This window comes from Chrysemys picta, chromosome 16 (genome assembly GCF_011386835.1).
Source record: "Chrysemys picta bellii isolate R12L10 chromosome 16, ASM1138683v2, whole genome shotgun sequence".
Classification (NCBI taxonomy): Eukaryota; Metazoa; Chordata; order Testudines; family Emydidae; genus Chrysemys; species Chrysemys picta.
The window spans coordinates 23500263-23516749 of NC_088806.1; the positions used below are offsets into that span (position 1 = coordinate 23500263).

General features: G+C 45.5%; 1 protein-coding gene across 8 annotated transcripts in view; it reads right to left on the reverse strand.

The window, feature by feature from the left end:
- Nucleotides 1-16487, reverse strand: part of GRAMD1B (GRAM domain containing 1B) — a 295443-nt gene that overhangs the window by 53376 nt on the left and 225580 nt on the right. For all 8 annotated transcript variants that reach the window (XR_010593117.1, XM_042851911.2, XM_008164547.4 and 5 more), the window contains one exon: nucleotides 7566-7776. Coding sequence is in view for 7 of the 8 variants with exons in the window: in XM_042851911.2 (XP_042707845.2) it covers nucleotides 7566-7776 (211 nt within the window). In the remaining variant the exon portion in view is untranslated. The remainder of the gene's footprint in view (nucleotides 1-7565; nucleotides 7777-16487) is intronic.

Sequence of the window (16487 nt, forward strand, 5' to 3'; positions counted from 1 at the left end):
TGTGCTGGCTCCCAGCACTTAGCTCTATCGACTACACCACGCTGCCTCTCGACACCTCTACACACCCTGATCACTTCACGTTGTTTGCAAAAATGCTACAATTCTACTAACCTGACGACAAGCTATTTTTAAAAATCTTTTTGCAACAAATACTTGGCCTATGTCTAGGTATTGGGAACAGGAGTTCGCTACCTCCACTTAGCTTAGAAATGCTGCTGTGCTATTCACACCATATGGATTTCACGGCAGTTTTGAGTTCACGTTGCTCAGACCAGGTAGCACTAAATGTCATCTGTCCATATCTGCCCCAGGCCAGGCAAGAACAGGCATGCATCAAATGAAAATCATATTAATTTCACATTCTACAATATATGCCCGTTTTATAGGCAGGGTAGCGTGTACATAACTCTCAACTTGGAACTGGCCATGAGACCTGAATGAAATGATCAGACCTGAATACTCCTAATTTTGAATCAGGAGGTCAGCTTTTGAGTGAGGCTTCCCAGAATCCTTTGCATCAGTTCCTGAGTGAGTTGAAAAAGGTGTCCAGGGGGATCTAGGTTGTTCCAGTGGAAAACCAGAGACAGGGATAGCAGAAGACTCACAATCCACCCCAGAAAATTGCTCAACTTCCCCCACCCCTCCACCTTTCTGCACAAGTGCAGAACTTTACAAGCACTCAGACTTCATTCATGGAGCCAACCCTACTCAAAGGACCTGTGCATCCTTGGACATTTTTGAACCACAGCAAAAACACCACAAGAATATGCAACCAGCTGTGGCCCTCACCCCCGTGGAGCAGAGTTCCTGAAAAACATAAAGCGTCCATTTCTGGGCTCTCCCACAAACCTGGGCAGGAGAAAGCGCATCACAGTGCAGACAGATCTTCAAGACACAGAAACAACCATCAGCTTGTGGAGGGGGAAAATTCTTACTGGCTACATCCTTCTGACCCATCCCCTTTCCAAGGCTGGTCTTACCCGCTGCTTTTTCTCCCAAAGGGAGTCCTCATCCAAAGGAGCAAGGAGAAACAAGGAGAAAACCACTCTTGTCCACAAACGGCACAGAGACCAGAGCATCGTGTGGCTCAATTCTTGCTAATGATAGAGTTTGTCTATCCACCCATCCATCCAGAACTCATCACCATGGCATCTGGGTACCTGAGATGGAGAGGTTCTCACGCAACTTTCTTTACCCTAGCTTGCAACCCTCTGGGTAGCGCAAAGCACAGAAGTGCCTGAAACGTAATCCCCCACAATCAAACCAGAAGTAACAGGAAAATGCAGACTTTGCTGCCACTGAGGCTGCTGAAATGAGCACTGCAACAGAGATTTCACTCCCCTCTGCTGCAGCAATTGTAGCAGCCTTAGTTGCATAGAGAACTCTGTATTAAGGTGGTGTCATTTTTTCTCTAGGTGAGTTTCCCTCCAGACCTGAATCCTCTCCTGCATTATTATAACCCATGTTATAGTTTCTACAGAAAACTCAGTAGCTGGGCACATGCTCTTGTTTCTGCATTTATTCAACAGATCCACTGCCTATTATATTTCCTTTACCCTTTTTCAGGTTGCAAGTTCATCCTGTTACGTTTATTCCTATATTAGGGATTCATTTTCTAGCGACTCTGTTTTACTTCTGCCAAGGTTTGGTTCGAGGCATGGAAATAATTTTAGGGTAAGAGGGAACTTTAGAAGCAGCAATAAGATCTTGCAGAAGTGACCTGAACCTACATCAGGTTTCCCTAAACTTCTCCCTGAGCCTCCAGTCTCCTGCCATTAGTCTGCTCTCAGAGCTCCTATAGAAGAATTCCAAGAGGGGAGAGATTAGAGAGAGCACAGACTGAAGGGAAATGGATTATGGGGTGTAGTAGCCTAGGAGAGAGAGAGAGAATAGGAGGTATGTATGGTGGACGCACATGTTACAGGAAGCTGGAGGAGGAAGACTATTGTGGCTTCGGGGAGGTTGATGGACTTCTCCTCTTGTGCACCAGAGTAACAAGCATCAGAGAAAGACCTCACCATTTGAAATAACCCCGAACATTTATATAAGATGAAGATTCCTGCTCACAGCCTCAGGAGCCTACGCTTAAAACTGTCTCCTGGCTTCATCTCCAAAGCGGGTTGTGCACTGATTTCTTTACAAGGTGGGAAGGAGTCAGGATCAAGGAAAGAGTCCAGAAGAATCAGCGGGTGGTTTAAAAAAGAAAGAAACAAGTTCTTACTTTGATCAGGTTAAGTCTGTCATACTGGAAAAAGAAATTGTCACAATTAGAACTGAAAGGAGGAAAGGAAATAAATAATATCTATCATAAATGGTGGAAATAATCACACACAGGACTGAGGAGAGCTTCCACGGATCAACAGGACACAGCGCTACATAGGCACAGAGGGGCAGATGCCAGGGGTATCACAGCACACAGTTACTCATCTTCGGCAGCCAGATAACACTTCTCATGGCGCCTTGACGAGGGAGGGGATGGGGCTCTTTAATGAGTCTTTTCTTTATATCCTGCTACATCTTTCTAACGTGACCTTGTTTAACAAGTACTTGCTCGGGTTAGGGATCATACTGTGTGTAATGGCAGCTCTGCCTTGGTACATTAAAGGTAATACTATGGGTAGGAGGCAACAGATCATTCCGTGTCTGTATGAATTTCAGATTGTTGGCTGGTACAACAGGGGTGGTCCTACTCCCCACAGAGTCAATGGAGGTCTTGCCATTGATTTTAATGGGAGCAGGATCATACTTTGCTCATCTATAGTGCTGCTGCCAGAGGAATCCAAAGCACTTCACATACTGTACATAATGCAGCTCCACACCACCTTCCACGAGGCATGAAAGCAACATGATCCACATTTTACAGCTGGGGAAACTGAGGCACAGAAAGGTGAAATGACCTGCCTAAGGTTACAAAATGAGTGAGCGGCAGAGCTGGGAATAAAACTCTGGAGACCTGACTCCCAGTCTAACCACTAGGTACCTTTCCCTTTTAACGCTACCCAGTTAACTATTGAATTCCATTACCAGGCTGAAGCTTCAGAGACTGTCTCCAATGTGAGATTCCCAGCTCAGGAGACATACTCATTGGAGAGAGACACTAAACACAGAATGTAGCTGCAACAACATGAGCAGTATGGTGTGTGGGGAGGAGGGGGGCCTAGCGGCCCCAACTACATGCCCGCCAAAAACCCTAGGCACATCCTCAGGCCAGCTAGCCCACCCCGCAGCTTGTGCTGTCCCACGGCTATACTCTGTTTTGAATGCAGTAGCTCGATGCGAGCTAGCGTGAGCGTCTCCACAAGTGGGGGATCACACCCCCAGCTCCCAGGGCAGACATACCCTATATCTCAAACACCTGTTTGTTTTATCCAGTGATTCTCCGGAGGGCTCATGTCGTACATGGAAAGCTATGGAATGGGCTCCAACACGCCACCCCGTCCCTAATGACCTTCGGGACACATTGAAAGCTCATCCTTCCTATAAAACCTAATAACCCCACGGTGCGAGGCACTGTACAAACTATATTGACAATATAGATCTATTTTATCCTCACCATTCAGACTCAGCACTAGGGGGTGAGTGGGATTAACTAACTCTGAGGGGGGTCACCCCTTTTTATAGGCAAGAGGGAAAAAATAATAATAAAAAAAAACTGTTTATATTTTAACAGCGAAGCAATAGCTTCTATCCCATGTGTAGTGAGTATCCCAGCTGGCTGGCAATCTAAGGCCGAGGTGGAGCAATGTGTCTGCTTGCTGCACTGGTGGATTGTCTGAATTTCACCTGTTAGCAGTGGATGGGGTAGAAAAGAACCTTCCTGAAAAGCAGGCTTATTCAAATGATTCAAAATGACAAGTGAAGAGGCTCCCTCTGATGGCGGAACTGTGTCATGACAACTAACATGAAACAAAAATTACTCCAGTACTGTACAACGATGAGCAACTGTATAAACACAGTGTCAAATTCATGGGCTCAAGCCGTTTCCCCACCCTCACCAATCTGAGCTGGTTTGCATAGGAAAGTGGCATATTTTTCTGCTTGCAAAACGAAAAGCTGAAATAAAACAATAAGGTTGAAAGATGAAATATGAATTTCTTCATCCTGCATGTCTGTGTGTGTTCCCATACACTGCTATCTTCCATGATCCCTGCCCTGGACAGACACATCATCATCTGAGCTGAGAGAGGAATTTAGTCCACTATGTTCATTAGCCCTGGGCTTCCTCTCACCACACTATGCCACCCGTGGGAATTAATCCTGATCCACGACCAAACTCTCCTGAGGTCAGAAGGGGTTTCAATCTTCGTAATCAGCTCCACCAAAGGTGCCTCCTCAGGACAGATAGCTTGTGAATGCAGAGAGGAACATAAACTGCCTGTCTGTCTATTGGGGACTGTGCTCAGAACTCCCTCATCCCCATTTCAGAACTCATCTCAGGTTTATTGCACTGTTGTTTTCTTTAATATCATTTAGAATATTTTGTTCTCATGAAAGCAGGAGTAAGACGGGAAGTGGATCAAGCTAGCACCTTGGTGTATGGTTTGCACACACATCTATGCCAATGCACCTCCAACCTGACCTGTCAATCAGGAGTTCCATCTGCCATTCCAATGGAGAACTTACACAGTGCTCTCCCAATGCACCTCCATCCTGACCTGCCATTCCATTGGTGGCCAATGCACCCCTTTCAGAAATATCCCTCCCAGCACCACCTATCCCACCCAAATAGCTCTGCTAATGCTCCTCCATTTGCAGCCCCAGCAGAGCTCTCTGCTGTTCTGTCTGGGGTTCCCCACAGGATTCTTTTCAATCCACCTCAATCCTGATTTGCAGCATCATGTCCCACAAGCAACATCTCCTGAGCCTAGACCAACAATAATGCAGGGCTGAGCCAAATTCTGTGATGTGAACAAATGGGGGACTAAGACAGGACCATCAGTTTCCATGTTCACTGGGAATTAACCCAGCATTTGAAGCCAAGGTCTCCCCTGGGAAAGACCAGAATTTTGGGACACTAAGACATTCAAACTGTTTCACTTTAGTGCTTTATCCCCTAATCGCCCCATCACCCATTTTATTTTTTTATGATCTCCAGAAGGCAATTTAGTTGTTGCTCAGATATGCAAAAATTCAAACCCAAATACCCCTCCCCTCTGGGAGTTGGTTTCTTACCCTGATGAGAGACTTTTTCCATTCATACCTTTCAGAGTGAGCCCATGAATTCTCAGGGTTCCATAGGAAGCAGGTCTATTCTAAGGGGTACAGCTGTATTCTTTTGAGGTCACTGATCTTTAATATTCATGTCACACAGAAAAACTCTCGGAGTCCAGCCTGACTGTGATCAATTGTCATGAATCCCCCACCTCAGAAAGGGCAAGTGACCAGCCATAAAAGTAGTGGAGAAATAACACAGACCAACGGGCCAGTCTCAAACTTCTAAAAAGTTATGAAGTGGGAAGAGGAGAAAGATGGTGCTATGGGGCTATATTACCCATCACAGCCTGGACGTCTCACTCTGCAAACTGAAAACGAGTCAATGTAAGGTTAAAGAAAAGCAAATAGCAAAATAAATAAACTACAGGATCAAACAGAAGTAAAATAAAGGAGTGTAATGAATGGGCCAGTTCTCATGCCATGTGAATGAATATTAATGAAAGCCCAGTGACTTCAAGCGAACCCAGCCTCACAGCTACAGGTGTTGGGGTGAGTGGCTGCTAACGTTCCCACAAATGCACTGGGAGAATGTCCCATTCTGGGGGCCATTTCCCAGTACCATGGGGAGGATTTCTGAGTGTTACGACAATTCTATGGTGGAGAATGGGGAAGAAGAAAGAAAGCTTACTTTAGAGAGGCGCTTGTGTGACTAAATCGGGAAGAGAGCATGCAGGAGGGAAGAGAGAGAAATTTAAAAAAAAAACACAATTCACAAAACAATGGGAGGAAAACCCAGAAATACAACAGGAAACATTATCTCCTTCCTTTTCCTGGTTCAAATGGGCCATAAATAAATATAATGCTGTCGTAGCCAGTGGGCTGGCAGAGCAGGAGACCAAAGTCCTCTACGTACAGAACAAGCATGGCACAGGCAGTGGTGATGCAAGCTTCCCCTTCACTGCCCCTTACAAATGTTACACACTTCACCGGATGCGACCTCCTCTTGGGCGAAAAAGGAGTTCAGTCTCCACGGACCAGTGAATTTGGGGCTTCTCTGCTGAGACTGACAATGAAAGTGGCAAGGATAATGGTTTGCAGGGAGAGGGGCGTGTTCTGTGTGATACAATTATCCAATGATGAACTGGGCTGAGAATCCACCAGTTCATTTCACACAAGCCGGAACAGTACAGCTGTGCAGTCGCTGGTGATGTTCTGATGACATTCAAGGCAAAATGTTTCACCTCATGAATTTTGAAAAGCCACAAACACTTCTGAGCAGTGAGCTTTCTTTTGACAAACCCTAAGGCTGGCATCAAAGCTCCTGTTCTGTTCACACATGCCTGGGAACCTGTATGTCATAAGGCACCACTGACCATCACTAACAAAATCAGCAGGGCGGACAGGCCCATCCCAAATCTCCTTGCACGCCCTCGCCGAGCAATTTTCCCTTTCATTCTGTCCATACAGTGAGGCTCACGCTGCAGTTGGCTCCAGTAAGGTCATGAAAATGGTAAACCCAGCCACCTTCTGGACTGAGGGTACCTGCACTATGAGGAGAAGCAAAGGGCTTTTTACACAGCTCCTTCGGCTTGATGGTGTCAGGACACACCGTGGGCGGGGGGTAGCTACAGAGAGGCCATCTATGTCAGCCTCTTCCTTCCTTCCTTCCTGCCATGTCCTTTACCTGAGGAAAAGGTGCCGGGCAGTGCAATGCAGCCATCAAGAAGATTCAAATCAGTCACTGGGGAGCCCTGGTAACGATGAGCAAAATCCACCCCGCTCCCAGTTCGGATAGGATACATTGGTTGTGAGTAATCCTGCAGCCAAGGAAGCCTGGGTTCTAGGTGGACGAGTGCCCCTGAATCCCATTTATGGTCTCAAATTAGGTCTTAAATGGGACTGATGTGGTGCCTAGGACCTGTGCCAGCTCTCTGTGCAGCATGCACTTCACCCTCAGCGAACCAGAAGCTTTTCAGAGCCCCTTCTGGAGCCCTCCTCCTCAGTTTGTGCCACAGAACCTTGTGATGAACGGCTGAAAAGGGAGGTTCGCTACAACTGGCTTTCAAGGTCCCACTGGGAACAGTGCAGGCTCCCAGGGAAAGGGGACATGGGTCCCAAAGCTTCAGCCCATAGAAGCCATTACGGAGCAGCAGTATGGGCACGCTTGCTAGAGCAATTGGTGCATTGTGGTCTGAGCTTAGTGGAGGGGAGACAAGGGCGTATTTAGCACCTGCTCAGCTCTGTCCTAACCAGTCAAGTGCCCCAGTAGCCAATGGGCACCTCAGCAAAGGTTCTTGGGTAACGATGAGGGGAGGAGAGAGATGCAGAGAAGAAAGGCACAGAACAAAGAGTAAGTACAACACTCGAGGGTATATGGGGGGGAGAGGTGATCCTCGGGTCGCACGCCTCACCTTGGAGTTCTTGGCCCCACTGCGGCCCGACTGAGCAGAATAGCTGCGCTGCACACACTGCTCCGGAGTGGAAGGGGATTTGTCTGAAGAGTGGTCTGAGCCTTTCTCCACCATGGCGTCTCCTTGGGAGTCCTGTGGGGTTGGAGACCGGGAACGTTTGCGCAGGATGGGGGAGCAGGCAGGCGTGCTGCGGTTCGAGTTACTGGCAGTGCTGGGTGGAGAAAGAGCACAGTCAATAGCCATATGCCAAGAGGTGCTGAAGCAAAGAACAGTTATGTTACCCACAGCACGTATAGGTTACGTTAGGACATGGGGAGGTAGTGCCATGCGGCTTCTTTGTAAGTGCTCTGGCCAAACTTTCCACACTTAGCTTCCTGAATCTAGACACCTAATGCCAACTTTAGGACTTGTCTACATAGAAAACATACCATTATAAGCTAAAGTGTGACTATAAACCAGTACAGTTATAGCTATAACGTCCTGTGTGGACCCACTTATTCCAGTATAAGATAGCCTTTTTTGTTTGGTTTAGCTTGTGTCATTCGGGAAGGGGTTTAAGCTAAACTGAAAACGCCCCCCTTATTCCAGAATAGAAGTATCTACCCTGAAGGTTCATACCAGCATAACTATAGCTGTACAACTATACTGGTATAATACAAAACTTTCCTTACAGACAAGCACTCAGGCTCCTAAGCAAACGGTCTGATTTTCAAAAGGTGCTGAGCACTCACAGTTCCCAGTGAGGTTACTAGAAGCAGCAGTTACACAGCTTCTCTTCAAATCAGGCCATCTATTTAGGGGCCTAAATATGGCCTCAGGTCCCTAAAGTCTTGCCTACACTAGAAAGGGCTTGCTGGTTTAACCATCCTAACAAACCTTCCTAGGATAGGCACCGCTTATACCAGTTCCCCAAGCAAACTAGCAAAAGGCCATTTTTTGCTGGCATAACTGCATCTACACTAGGACTTTTGCCAGCACAGCTACATCAGTAAAAATAAATAGATAAATAAATCACACCCCTTCACTGAAATAGCTAACCCAGCAAAAGCTTTAAGTGGAGACCAGACCTAACTTTGGGCGTATTCTGGCCATTCTTACACACCAGATCTGGTCGAACACTGCAAAACCACCATACACAAATATCAATCTGAATTCTGAGTTTGATCCCTTGTGCCTCTTATTATTCCCATTTCACAAACATTTGGAATTTTTTCCCAATAAAAATTATCCAGCATAGTGTGATGTTGTTCGTACAGACATCTGGGGGATGTCTTTTCTTTCTATGAATATCAGTATTCACAGGCAAACAGGGGTATTTGTTTAACAAAAAAGGACATTTGCTGTTCATTATTCAGTCTTTACTGGTAATTATTCTCCTGTTTAAAAAGCTCAAGTCATCCAATCAGGAAGCAGAACCAGTGCTATATGACTTACATGACCAATTGTATACCATGAGTAAAGAACAGTGAACAGTTCATTAACAACCCATAGGCTGAATTTGTACCTATAAATACAACTGCAGAAATCAGGGTTGGTTTGTGGACAGAAATAAAGGGCTAAATTTGTTGGCTAATGTATTTCCGATGAATAATTCGGACAGCTACATTATACAGAGATTATTCCCCTTATTATGACTCACAATTATAGAGATGGGAGTAAAACAGTATTGCCAACCCCAGGTGTTCAAAAATCATGGATTATCTTAAAAATAATGAGATGATAAATATTGGGTTCTTTTTATTTTATCTTCTGATTTTCAAGCCTTTTTGGATATACTCAGATCATTTATTCCAGATTCTCTCTGCAACCACTAAGGCTAGAAACTCAATTTTTAAAAAAAGCTGAGACTCTCCTGCAATCTTCTAATTCCAGAAGCTGGGGCTTTAGGAAAAATGCTAAATATTGTGAGAGTTGCAGACTAATTGCACGAGTCAGCCACACTGAAAAGAGACTGATTCTCATAAAGGGGCCCAAACCTAAAGGAGATTTGAGCCAAAGTTCTTAAAATTTTCCCAAAGTAATGGGGTATTAGGAGAATGCTGTGGGGGAGCATGGTAGCTGAAAGAGCATCTCTTGAAATATAATGTTGCTTTTATTACACAATCAAATAGTTAACAATTAGTCCCAGATATCTGAAGATACCTAGAATATCTGCTTACTGTACGTTTATGGTGAGAAAAGTACCTCTGTATAAACAGCGCTTTCTTACTCAGCAAACGTGCTTCCTTTGTGTATTGAGAGTTAGATCTGTGCAGTCTAGCGACAAAATTAAGCTTTTACTACTTCATACCCCGTTAGTCCTCCACTGCCAATACAAGAATGGAAGTGTAAACTGGATGCTATTCTGGCTCATGCATAGGGCCCTACCAAATTCACAGCCACGAAAAACGCATCACGGACCATGAAATCTTGTCTCCTTCCGTGAAATCTGGTCTTTTGTGTGCGTTTAACCTATGCTATACAGATTTCACGGGGGAGACCAGCGTTTCTCAAACTGGGGGCCCTGACCCGAAAGGGAGTTGCGGGGGTCACAAGGTTATTTTAGGGGAATCGCAGTCTTGCCACCCTTACTTCTGTGCTGCCTTCAGAGCTGGGCCAGCCGAAGAGCGGTGGCTGCTGGTCGGGCGCCCTGCTCTGAAGGTAGTGCCCTGCCAGCAGCAGTGCAGAAGTAAGGGTGGCAATATCATTCCATGCCATCCTTACTTCTGCGCTGCTGCCTTCAGAGCTGGGCAGCCAGAGAGTGGCGGCTGCTGACTGAAGGCCCAGCTCTGCGGGCAGCAGCGCAGAAGTAAGGGTGGCAATACCATACCATGCCATCCTTACTTCAGTGCTGCTGCTGGCGGCAGCTCTGCCTTCAGAACTGGGCTCCCGGGCAGCAGCCGCCGCACTACAGCTGTTCAGCTCTGAAGGCAGCGTTGCCACCAGCAGCAGAGCAGAGGCAAGGGTAGCAGTACTGTAACCCCCCTACAATAACCTTGAGACCTTCCTCCCTCTCCCCTCCCTTTTTGGGTCAAGACCCCTACAATTACAACCCCGTGACATTTCAGATTTAAATAGCTGAAATCATGAAATTTACGATTTTTAAAATGACCATGAAATTGACCAAAATGGACCGTGAACTTGGGTACCTACCATCATCAACAAAATTATTAAGTTTCAATTGCCAAATCGCTATCACTAGCAAAAAGATATGATGCAGGAGAGTGGGGAAAGATGACTGACTTTATATTCCAAGTTTGTGTTTGCACTTTGCAGAGCTGGAAACTGGAAAAAATAAACCTCCTTTAAACTGAAACAATAATAAACAATAATAAAACCTAACTGTTAATACAGTGCTTTTCATCAGAAGATCCCGAAGTGCTTTACAAAGGAGGCCAGCAGCTCTTTACAGATGGGGAAACTGAGGTCCAGAAGTGAAGTGATTTGCCCAATGTCACCCAACAGAGAAAAGAACCCAAGTCTCTCCAGTTCCAGTGCAGCGCTCTGGCCCCTAAACCACATTGCCTATGGACATGCTATGCCTATGAGACGGATGCTGCCACAAGAAAACAAACATGGAACCTCCTCATGCCCTTCTTCTTAAAAACATCACTTTCCAGAACAGAACCACACTTTAAAGTAATTATGACTCACTCAGAGTTCACAAGCTCACACTTGGAAAGTCTTCCATGGACAACAACAGAGAAGCTTGGCACCTTGTCACCCCACACATCTGTCTATGGTACTTACATGGCCCCCATGACCACAGACTCTGAGCACCTCACAATCTTTAATGTGTTTATCCTCAACACCCCGGGGCAGTAGGGCAGTGCTACCATCCCCATTTTACAGATGAGGAGTGGAGGCACAGTGAGGATGAACGTGACTTGACCGAGATCACGCTGGAAGTCTATGTAGCAGCAACTTGAACCCTGGTCTCTCAGTTCAAAGGCTAGTGCTCTAACCACTGGACTATCCTTCCTCTTCCCAGCTATATACATCTATCGCAGAGCATGTGTGCATATGAAATACAGGGAAAGGTTATCCTACCATCACTGGAGATCAGGAAGTGTGTATTGCCATGGCAGCACTCTGTACCTATTGTTCTAGTGGTTCACCAGCAGAAGCACAAGACTGAGCAAACAGTAAATCTCTGGGCTTTCCCCTTTGAAACTGTTTCACAGAGTTCCTTTTCACATATATAAGGCCAGACTAAAACCTCAGCTTTCCCACTTGAACGGTCTGCAGTGCCAGTCAGCTCCTCTGTAAAGCCCCTTATGGGATATGGCTGGCCAGAGACCATGTAGGAGGACAGAAAAACACAGACAGACACATTAATGGAGCAAGAGAAAAACAGAGAAAGAAACAGGAGTGTGGAAAAGAAAGAACCCATTAAGGAATGGACTCTTCCTTTGTTCTATCCAATCTGGGAGAGACTCAAGTTTGTGCTTAAGAATCAGGGAGATATGTGACAAACACTTGACTAGCTGCTGACTTCCCTATTTGCTTTTCTTTCTTACTCTCCCTCTTTGTTTGTTTTTATTGTTGAGAAACCCAACCTCCCCAAAGGCAATCCACAAAATCTAACTGATTCAGCTAACAAGAACTGCACTGAAGACTGTCTGAAGTCCTGGAGGGGTGACAGGATGCTAGGCTGTAGAATGGCCCCATGCAGCCAAGATTCCTTGCTTCAAACCACGCCTATAGGTGGCTGACATGGGATGTACCACACAGGGAAAAAAAGAACAAGGCTGCAAATCTGCCCCCGTAGCTCACTGTCACTGTGGTCATGCATGATTCTCCCCGCCCCAGTCTCCCCTGCTTATGAATCAGGGTGATTATAATTTTGCCCCATTCACATGACCCCAACCCAATGTCAGTGCAATGTGTAAATCGTCCCCAGCCCAATCTGGTTCCTAAGCTTTTTGAATAATGCTAACAGAAGGCCATGCTTCCACCAGTGGAAAAGAACAATGGTGGAGGGGAAAAAACATAACTATGGCCAAGAAGAGTCTGGACTTAAATGCTCAGAAATGACTAGAGAGGTTGGTGGCCTCAGTCTGCGAGTATTCAACATGAAACACGTCAAAGGGGTTAAATTTTCAGAGGGCAGGCGCTTAGCAATTTCTCCAAATCAGGCCCCCCTTAAGGTGTTAGGTGACCAAAATCACTAGTCACTTTTTAAAATCTTGGCTCTGGTTCTAAAATTGATCTAGTCTAAAGTATTGTTGGGGTCTTTCTCAAGCCAGGTCTATACAATGGAGTGCCCCCCACAAAGCATCTGGTTATTTATGTCACTAGAGCAAAGACCCACTCACCGTATGATCTTGGCATTTCTTTGTTCTTTCACCTCCTTCCCCATTGCAGTGTTGTACTGACACAGTTGTACCAAGCTGTACCACAACCCCATTCTGTAATCTACCTGTATCTATGTTTCTGAGCACTCACCGTGTAGTTAAGAGTAGGAGGTTCCATTTTTCCCTAGTCAGTTTCCCATTAGACATGTTGACCTAATATTTGGAAACCACCAATTCTAAGTCATTGCTCGAGAAACCAAAACGCCAAGGCCTAACCTGGAGTGGGAGGAATTGTTTCTCACCAGTGCTAACACCATCACACCTGCTCTCCTGCTGGACTCCTCAGATGCCACGCCAGATATTCACTCTGCCTTTTGTGAGACAAACACTAGAGGTTATGTCCATTTCACTAGCAGCTCAAAGGCCCTGTCAGTATTACACGTGTCAACACTGCTACTTTCAGACTTTTGAGATTGGTATTCTGAGACTGTCAACCTTCTTTCTACCTTACTGATGAACATGAGGCCTAGCTTCTGTGCAGGGCCTGGGTGAATAGCCTTTGCGCACCACCTGCTCAACTCTTTATGTTGTAATATACGAGGAACCTGGACCGATACAGGTGTAGGTGGGCAAGGTTCTGTGGCCTGCAATGTGCAGGAAGTCAAACTAGATGATCACGATGGTCCCTTCTGACATTAAAGTTTATGAGTCAATTCAGAGAGTATAAAGTTTGAAAAATTCATGCAAATCACAAATAAATTGGAGGAAACTAAGATGTGCTCACAGATATTCTGTGAGCAGGAAGTGAAGTTATGTAAATTATTCACTGTGAATTATTCACTCAGATCTGTGAAATCCCAAAATGCTTTTCTGAAGCATCTTCATTTCACAGAAGGAGAAATTGAGGAAGAGAGAGATTAACTAACATGCCCAACATCACACAACAAGCTAGTGGGACAGACAGAAAGAAAACACAGGAATCCTGACACCCAAGTTCCCTGCTCTAACCTCCAGTCAAAAAACACACAAAGGCTGCTGGAATTGTATGCGATACATTGCACTGCTGTCCTAAACAATTAATAATGGAGAATGTTCAGGCAACCTCTCTGGAGCATGACTGCAGTCCAGGGTTGCCACATGGTTCTGAATGCTCTGTTCTCTACCGCGTCCTGTTCTATCTGGCCACTGCTCAGGTATTCAGAACCCTAAGTACACTTGCAACATAGAGAAACTTCCAAAGGTTTAATCCATCAGGACTATACTAGAAATAGGGTCATTAAAACAAAGGATTGAGCAAAAGGAGACCTGGGTAACACCCACTCCCTCCCTCACCTGCAAGAGCTCAATTATTTATTTGGCTCATGAGATATTTTGTCTGGACCGCTTTAACATAGAAAGCCCATGAAAGCAGCAGGCTCTTTTGCAAGATCCCAGCTGGTTCAGTTAGAATTGACTTTTTCACAGTATTTTTGGCATTAATGCTACCTCTCCAGGCTGAATAAAGGATGTGTCACGGTGCACTGTTTTCTATTAGTAGTAGCATCGCAGCGTGCCCAAGAGCCCCCGTCATGAACCAGGCCACTTCACTGTGCTAGGCACTGTACAAACATGCAACAGTTTATCAGAAATGTGTGTGTCCACTTGAAGTTTGGATGAAAGTTCAGGATGGTTCTAAATGTTGTGTCCTGGGGTTATTAGGAACTCCTTAAATCAAAGTACTGAAACTTGATAATGTGGTACCTTAAATGTTGAGCTCTACTGATAGCATCTGCACGGCATACAAGTGTTCCATAGCACTGCATCAACTTCCCAAGTCCTGTGTCTGGCATTCACTGGGCGCAACATACAATCTGGGATGGATTCTCTGAGGGAAGTCTCTTGTTTAGTTTGCTCCAGAACTCAGGTCAGGAATTTGAAATGCATGTCCCCAAGATAAGATAGTAAATCTGTCTGAGCTGGTTCACTCATCCCTACTCCCGCTGCATGAAACTCATTGACTTTCTTTGTAAGGTTTGTGCAAACTTTTCTCATTAGTTTCAGTTTAGGTGAGTTCAAACGATCACAAGTTTCACTTTGAGTTCCAGCTTCAAACAAAACCCCAAAACACAGAGAGAAAGCCAATCAAAGTTTTGCTTGGTTTTAGCTTAAAACTATGAAAGAACATTTAACCTTGCCTGGTTTCCACCGGAAAGCATAAAACAGCCCTGATTAGCTCAAAACAAGACCTCCATGCATACGTGAAATTCAGCTCAGATTTGCCACAAAGTTGGAGAATCTTTTGCCCCAACTGTCCAGAGTTTCAGTTTTGTAATTAAACCCAGAATGAGGCAGCCTCTTTTAAGGGTTGTAATGAATGTTTTTGCATGAACTCCAACTTATAGATACACACATATGCACCAAAGAACAGACAGACACACACAGTGTCTGCCTAGTTTTCAAATGGTGCTTTTGAGAGCAGAAACTAGTCCAGAACATTTACCATCTTCAAAGCACTTTACAAAACATAAATCCAATCAGTTTGCACAGCATCCCTGTTAGGATTATCACCACTGCACAGACAGGGAAAATGAGAGAGAGATGGACTTCTCCAAGGCTACACTGAGTCAATGGCAGAGTGGGGACTAGGACTCAGGAGATTTTGGCTGCTAGTGTTATCACCTGATCATTGGACAACAGTGACTATCCCCGTTCCTGACATGGCGAGCTCCGCTGGAGTGCACATAATGTGTGCGAAGAGTCTGTTTATTCAGCCTTTCTATTCAAGCACAAAGAGGACAAGAACAACACACACATTACACAAGTGTGAAGCCCTGTCCTCACTCACCCCCCCCCCCCGCCACCTCAGCCCCTGAAAAACTCTCCGTTGCTCCTGTTCACTCCCAGAGTTTTGAATCTGACCCAAGGAACAGCCATGACGAACGCTTTTTGTTGTTTCCATAGTGACCAAGGCCTGCAATAGAACCGGGAATCCACGCTTCAAATGCCAAAATGGATTGACCCACTTTGAAAAATATAATAATAAATAATGCTTTGCAGACCTCGCTGACCAGAGGCTGTTCAGACCCTCAGATGCCTCTACAAGGTGGTCTTGAGGAGTTGCTGTAGATCACACTAGGTGACAGAACAAAAGCGATCCAGCCAGAGAACAAGCGAAGTCCCTTTATGGAATACATGGGTCAGGGAACATCTTTATGTTCTGTGTCTGTACAGTGCCTAACACAATTGAGTCCCGGGGTCCATAGCCGGGACTTCAAGGCACTACTGCAAAACAAATAATAAAATAATAAAGAGGGGATGGCTAGAGAAAGAGGGAGAATTTCTGCTCCCACCTGCATTCAAGTCAATGGAGTGATTGCATGTGCCCTGGTTTAACATAGCACAGAATTAGGCCCTGCATCCAAGTGGCGGGGAAAGAAAACAGTCTATCCTCATTACATAGCATATAGAGAAGTTCAACCCTTGTGTAACTCCACTGAAGTCCATTAAATGAAATGACACTAAGAATGAATTTGATCTCACAGATGTATGGGTGTAGCGGGGCTGTCACCCCACTCCGGTGTGGAAGGGGTTAAAAAGAGCCCTGGGAAAGGGCTGCCCATAGAACCAATCAGGAGTAGGCTTGAGGCAGCCAATCAGGGCCGGGCTA